Source organism: Lineus longissimus, chromosome 15 (genome assembly GCF_910592395.1).
Source record: "Lineus longissimus chromosome 15, tnLinLong1.2, whole genome shotgun sequence".
Lineage (NCBI taxonomy): Eukaryota > Metazoa > Nemertea > Pilidiophora > Heteronemertea > Lineidae > Lineus > Lineus longissimus.
The window spans coordinates 2,419,376-2,425,979 of record NC_088322.1 but is presented as its reverse complement, the minus strand read 5'-3'; the positions used below and the strand labels follow the sequence as shown (position 1 = coordinate 2,425,979).

Genomic DNA, 6,604 nt, shown 5'->3' with positions numbered 1-6,604 from the left:
CAGAGTCACATTCTTTAAAGCTTTAAGTAAAATAAAAGAGGTACCTAAAGAATGAGGTCTTCAGTGCTCGGGTCCGCACTGACTGCTCAGCATCCCTTTGCTCGGGTCCACTCTACTCAACATCCTATGGTTCGAGTCCACACTACTCAGCATCCCATGGTTCGAGTCCTTACTACTCAGCATTTCCTGGCGTCAGAGTGTTGAATTTACTTTGTAGTTCGAAAGCATGAATTTAATCACGATTTTATTGATGACTATTTTCATGTAAGCATTCATGTATAAGTAATTAATAACAAAGAATCATATCATTCTCACCTCACCCTGTCAATATCACCTCGATCAGCAACATCGTTGTGATAACATGCAGTTGCAGTCGTTTTATTGTATTCATAAAAACATGCAAATTCATTACAGGTAAAAAGGTCAGACCACCACCCAACCAGACCAGTATGGCTATCGAAAGGCAAAAGACCCATATCGGAGCCAGCTCAGCACAAGGCATGGCTCAATTGCAAGAATCCCAAAGTATGCCTCCCACGGCACAGAGCCAAGTAACCCCGTTCGTTACAATGCCTACAGGTCACAGTGAAACTACTCAGGTCCCCGTTGCGTCTTACACACCAGCTGTTGTGCAAGCTAGGAAACGTGAGTAGAGCAATATTTTGCTAAATGTCATTGACTTGTTTGATAAATCATCTTACTTAATGATATAATCAGCACTTTCAATCAATTACACAATCACATCCAATTGACGGAAGAACTGCCACCCAGCCTATGCAAAACAGTGGACTGCTTCCTACACATTTCCAAAAGTTTGAAGAAAAAAGAGAAAGTGGGTCACCAGTGAATGATGTTTTAATTGCTCGGGTCCACTCTACTCAGCATCCCCTGGCTGTAAAATTACATCATCGAGCGTATAGATGTTTTAGACAAATACAAGACAAGTCGTTGATCAACAACCTCTTGTTGTCTAAATGGAGAAATAATGAGCTACTTGTTTGGTATAATTTGCTGCAAAATGCGAGGGAATGAATTCAACCCCGATTACGGTCATGACCTTTTTCTTGTCAGTCCTCATGAACGATGATGCAAAGACAATATTACTCTCACCTTACCTTGTCAATAGAACATCACCTCTATCAACCACTTCGTTGTGGTAACATACAGTATCGGTCGTTTCCTGGTTGTCATAAGTAGATGTATATTTATTACAGGTAAAAAAGTCAGACAACCGCTCAGCCAGCACTGTATGGCTATCGAAAGGCAAAAGACCAATATCGAAGCCAGCTCAGCACAAGGCACGGTTCCATTGCAAGAACCCCAAAGCATGCGTTCCCTGGCACAGAGCCAAGTTACCCCATTTGTTACAATGCACACGGGTCACAGTGAAACTACTCAGGTCCCCGTGGCGTCTCACACACCAGCTGTTGTGCAAGCTAAGAAACGTGAGTAAAGCAATCCTTTGCTAATCGTCATTGACTTGTTTAACTGCTTCCCGCACATTTCCAAAAGTTTGAAGAAAAGAGAAAGTGGGTCACCAGAATGCTTGGGTCCACTCAACTCAGCATCCCCTGGCATCAGAGTGTATAGATCTTGCGCAACCTAAGAAATTCAAATAGTGGTTCGACCATGTTTATCCTTATCGCTTTGCAGCAAATATAGAAATCACTATTTTAGACGAATGAAGTCGTCGATCAACAACCTGTTGTTCAGAGTCACATTCTTTAAAGCTTTAATTAAAACAAAAGAGGTACCTAGAGAATGAGGTCTTCATTGCTCGGGTCTGCACTGCTCAGCATCCCTTTGCTCGGGTCCACTCTACTAAGCATCCTACGGTTCGGGTCAAACACTACTTAGCATCCCATGGTTCGAGTCTACACTACTCAGCATTCCCTGGGGTCCACTTTACTCAGTATCCTATGGTTCGGGTCCACACAACTTAGCATCCCATGGTTCGAGTCTACACTACTCAGCATTCCCTGGGGTCAACTTTACTCAGTATCCTATGGTTCGGCTCCAACACTACTTAGCATCCTATGGTTCGAGTCCACACTACTCAGCATCCCATGGTTCGAGTCCTTACTACTCAGCATTCCCTGGCGTCAGAGTGTTGAATTTACTTTGTAGTTCGAAAGCATGAATTAAATCCCGATTTTATTGATGACTATTTTCATGTAAGCTTTCATGTATAAGTAATTAATAACAAATAATCATATCATTCTCACCTCGTCCTGTCATTATCACCTCGATCAGCAACATCGTTGTGATAGCATGCAGTTGCAGTCGTTTCATTGTATTCATAAAAACATGCAAATTCATTACAGGTAAAAAGGTCAGACCACCACCCAACCAGACCAGTATGGCTATCGAAAGGCAAAAGACCCATATCGGAGCCAGCTCAGCACAAGGCATGGCTCAATTGCAAGAATCCCAAAGTATGCCTCCCACGGCACAGAGCCAAGTAACCCCGTTTGTTACAATGCCTACAGGTCACAGTGAAACTACTCAGGTCCCCGTGGCGTTTCGCACACCAGCTGTTGTGCAAGCTAGGAAACGTGAGTAGAGCAATATTTTGCTAAATGTCATTGACTTGTTTGATAAATCATCTTACTTAATGATATAATCAGCCCTTTCAATCAATCACACACTCACATTCAATTGACGGAAGAACTGCAACCCAGCCTATGCTAAACAGTGGACTGCTTCCTACACATTTCCAAAAGTTTTAAGAAAAGAGAAAGTATGTCATCATAGAATGAGGTCCCGATTGCTCGGATCCACACTCCTCAGCATTCTCTGGCATCAGGGTGTACAGAAGTTGCGCAACCTAAGAAATATACATTGCGGTTCACTCTTTGTTTATTCTAATCACTTTGCCGTGAATATGGAAACCACTGTTTTAGACAAATGAATTCTTCGATCATAATTCGGCATAAACAAGTGATACCGAAAGATAAACAACCTCTTTTTTTCTAAACGGAGAAATAATGAACACCTATGTAGTTGATGATATTAGCTTTGAAATTCGAGGGAATGAATTTAACCCCAATTACATTTTCGACTATTCTCATATCAGTCTTCATGCGCGTTAAAGCATATACACGATAGACCATCGAATTGAAATATCACTCTTACCTCACCTCATCAATATCATCTCTCAGCAGCATCGTTGCGATTACATGCAGTATCGGTCGTTCCCTGGTATTCATAAACACATGAAAATTCATTACAGGTAAAAAGGTCAGACCACCACCCAAACAGACCAGTAATGCTATCGAAAGGAAAAATACCTATATTGGAGCCAGCTCAGCACAAGGCACGGTTCCATTGGGAGAAACCCAAAGTATGCCTCCCACGGTACAGAGCCAAGTATCCCCGTTTGTTCACAAAAACCAAGGAGATGGGCTACATGAGGCTGATAAGTACAGAGATGAAAAAAGGCCTGAAGCTAAAGAAGGCAAAAAGTCGGACGGAATAATTTGCAGTGATGAGTTACAGCCGGTTGAGGAGTTGGTTGAAGACAGCGATGCAGATGCCAGGGAGGTAACTCATTATTATGGAGATGTAAACGACGAAGTCAGTGGTAATGTAATTCATGCAAATGAGGTCATGGAATATCACTACAGTTGTGAAAGTGATGCTGACATGGAAAAATATATCGAATATGCCACGTCTGATGATGAGAAGGATGAGCTACATCGGACAGGGGAAGTGGTTGAGGAACAAAGCAATGTCTGCCCTGCGGGAGAAAGCGAGGAGACTGGAGAGTATGGTATTGGGGAAGACGAAGCCTCGGACACGATGATTATCAAAGATGATGACATTGAAACATCTCTTGACGAGGAAGGTGTTTTTTTATTCAGTGAAACATCTCTTGATGAGAAAGATGTGGTTATAATCAGTGATGATTCATTGCTGGCTGATGGGATGAGTGCAACAGGAAACGAAAGTTTTGGAAGAGGTCAAAACCTGGACGTAGATCATAATGAAGAAGTAGACCAAGGAACAACAATAGCAGGAGATGAACGATCAGGAATACCTGGAAACACGAAATCTGGGGTTGGCCAAAATGGAATGTGCAGAGGAGACAAGGAAACCGAAGGCGAAGATACCAAAGGTACAGTTATTGTCTTGCCTAACACTTCTTATCTAATGCATTTCCAACCAGAGTCGTTATGGTGACTTTATTGCTAGGTACTGATGACTTTCATAGGTTGCATGAATAGTCAGTAGCCCTTCGACAGGTATTCTTGGGAAATTTTGCTGAACTGCTGCAAAGTAATCACAGATCTTCATAAGGAATTCATAGTGAATGTCATGGGCGGGGGTAAAAACGATTGAGAACACCACTATGCTTTTGCGAACAAACTAAATATGCTTTTGCAAATATTTCTTCCAGATAACGCCCTCCTGCATTCCATGCTGCTTCCCCTCACCCCTGAGAGTCTGGTTCTTCCTCTTAGCCCAGATAGCCTATTTGATTTTGAGGTGAGTATCCAAAATAGGAACCTTTCTATAAGTGTACGATAAAGCAAACCACAAACAATGGCCCTTGGGTCCAACAACTCCCTCAGTACGTTCAGATCACTGTCCCCAACTTCTGTCAACACTAGCTTCGGAAAAGAAAGCAAGGTGTTACAAAAGGAGGCAAGTGACCCAAGTTCCATTACCATAACTCTTGTCATTTTGACCAGGATTAGCATCAAATCATGCTTTTCCATCTTCACTTTAACAGGATGATCATCAAGTCATGCCAGTTGTCACATCTACCCCGTCAACTCATCCAGGCAATCACATGGAACCAAGCAGTCTTAACTTTTCAGAGGAGGCGCACCAACCACAAAATGAAGGTGGCCATATCACAGAGTTGATAGGAAATGGTACCAGTTCAATCATCATGGAAAATGATGCGGATACATCATCCTCGTTTACGGAGGGATATGGCTGTGCCGATGACGAAATGAGCAGAGATGTGAAATCAAGTCAAGGGTTGTCAGAAGATATCGTCAACTCATTCATGGCAGAGGAAAAGGATAAAACTATGCAGGTTAGCCCCTCCTCTTCCCATGTCGTTTTTGGAGTGAACATTTCACTGGTTAACCAACCTAATACTTAATTGCTGGCCTCGTTGTTGATCAATCAAGAGTTCTCAGGGGATTATGATAATTGAAACGGTCACCAAAATTACCTTCTCATTTTCGTAACCTTTTATGTAAACCTAGTTCCAGGCACAACGGTTTATTTCGTTTATTTTCGGACAAATTGTCAACAACTCTTTCTATCAATTTCCTGGATGCGTCGCCATTTTATCGGTCATGTGACCTGGACGGCGGCCATCACTGTTTACAATTTTCTCGTATTTTTATTGGTTCTTCCTATCACGTGAGTGGCTGAGGAATGCCGAATGATCCCTTTCCTACAGCACCGCTAAAAGTCAAAATTTCATTGTTACCTCTCTAACGAAAACTTCTGTTAACTTGCAAATTTGGAATTTATCTCGATTAATCGTAAGCTTATTTAATCACTCCTTAGCATGTGCCTCGAACTACGGTGTTTTAAGTTATATTCAGTGCGATCTCTGCCAGGAAACGAAGGCTTTTGTATCGGGTTGCTTGGTGATCTTTTCATATTTTAATTGGGGGTGTCTTTGTGTGCGCAGTGCATTGTGGATCGGAATGTCAGTTGAATTATCATGTGGTCACGTGGACTTCGGGTATTTAATGGGATAGCGTGGGTTTCCGAGCAGACCGGCTCAGTAGCGATTAGACGCAGACGATTTTCTCCTCTTGCTAAGAGTCGAGCATTGGTACGTTTTTTTTATCTCCTCCTTTCTTCAGGAGTTGAGGGTACCCTTTTTATTCCTCTGTCTGTGGAGAGGCCAGTGACTTGCTCAAGTCTCTGACTTATATAAATTCTTTTTTTTTTCTGCATACCCCTCGTGCTGCTGGTGGATCACTGGGGCCTTGCGGTCACTGCAGACCATTTCGAAATCGCTAGACCTCCCGATATGCGTGTTGAGCTCGCGTAATTTTCTTTGAACCAGTTTTTTTGCTTCTGGCGAGCTCACCAGGTTGGACTGGTAAACGGGCCCAGAATCTCTTGTATCGGGTAACTTCAATTGCGGGAATCTTTCTGTTTTGCTGGGGCAAAACTTGTATACACCTGGAATCGAGGTGTCGGTTGATTCTTCTTGGAATAGTTTTATTCCAAGAGGTTTTTTTTGAATACTTTTCCATGCCGGTCTCCTGAGGATTAACCCCTTGCCATTCTGCCTTGATTTGCAACAGTTGCTAACTGTTGCCCTGACGACGTATATCTGAAGTTATTGTATGCCACGGATGAGTGGTCTGTCTCCCTGATGTTTTATGAGGGACCATTTATGTGCGATTGTGTTGACTATTGTGATGTACCTGTATATATTAATGTTGTAACCGGGTGTGGGTGGGGTGATTATTGAGAATAGATGCCGTATAGTTTAACTGTTGGCCTGGACTTTATTTAATTGGATTACCCGCCTGATGTCAGTGTATATCAGGGGGCGTCATTTTGGCCGAGATAATTTATGACAAGGAGGATCAGTAAGTTTGGCCAGAGGCTCTGACCT

The 6,604-nt window shown here is 42.6% G+C and overlaps 1 protein-coding gene and 1 long non-coding RNA gene across 2 annotated transcripts; both read left to right on the top strand.

Moving 5' to 3' along the window:
- The first annotated feature begins 2,330 nt into the window (after window positions 1-2,330).
- On the top strand, window positions 2,331-3,997 carry LOC135499327 (uncharacterized). Its single transcript, XM_064790072.1, has 3 exons — window positions 2,331-2,555; window positions 3,233-3,891; window positions 3,980-3,997. The coding sequence occupies exons 1-3, from the start codon at window positions 2,360-2,362 to the stop codon at window positions 3,995-3,997; spliced, it is 873 nt and encodes a 290-aa protein (XP_064646142.1). The 5' UTR covers window positions 2,331-2,359.
- A 66-nt stretch (window positions 3,998-4,063) lies between these two features.
- LOC135499510 (uncharacterized) lies at window positions 4,064-4,849 on the top strand. Its single transcript, XR_010449302.1, has 3 exons — window positions 4,064-4,117; window positions 4,400-4,488; window positions 4,736-4,849. It is a non-coding gene; the product is annotated as an uncharacterized LOC135499510 (long non-coding RNA).
- Window positions 4,850-6,604: the final 1,755 nt, after the last annotated feature.

Bases quoted from the DNA above. Each gene is read 5' to 3' on its own strand.
- LOC135499327 (XM_064790072.1), top strand. From the start codon at position 2,360: ATGGCTATCGAAAGGCAAAAGACCCATATCGGAGCCAGCTCAGCACAA. The intron at 2,556-3,232 runs GTGAGTAGAGCA...AATTCATTACAG, and splicing joins TGTTGTGCAAGCTAGGAAAC to GTAAAAAGGTCAGACCACCA.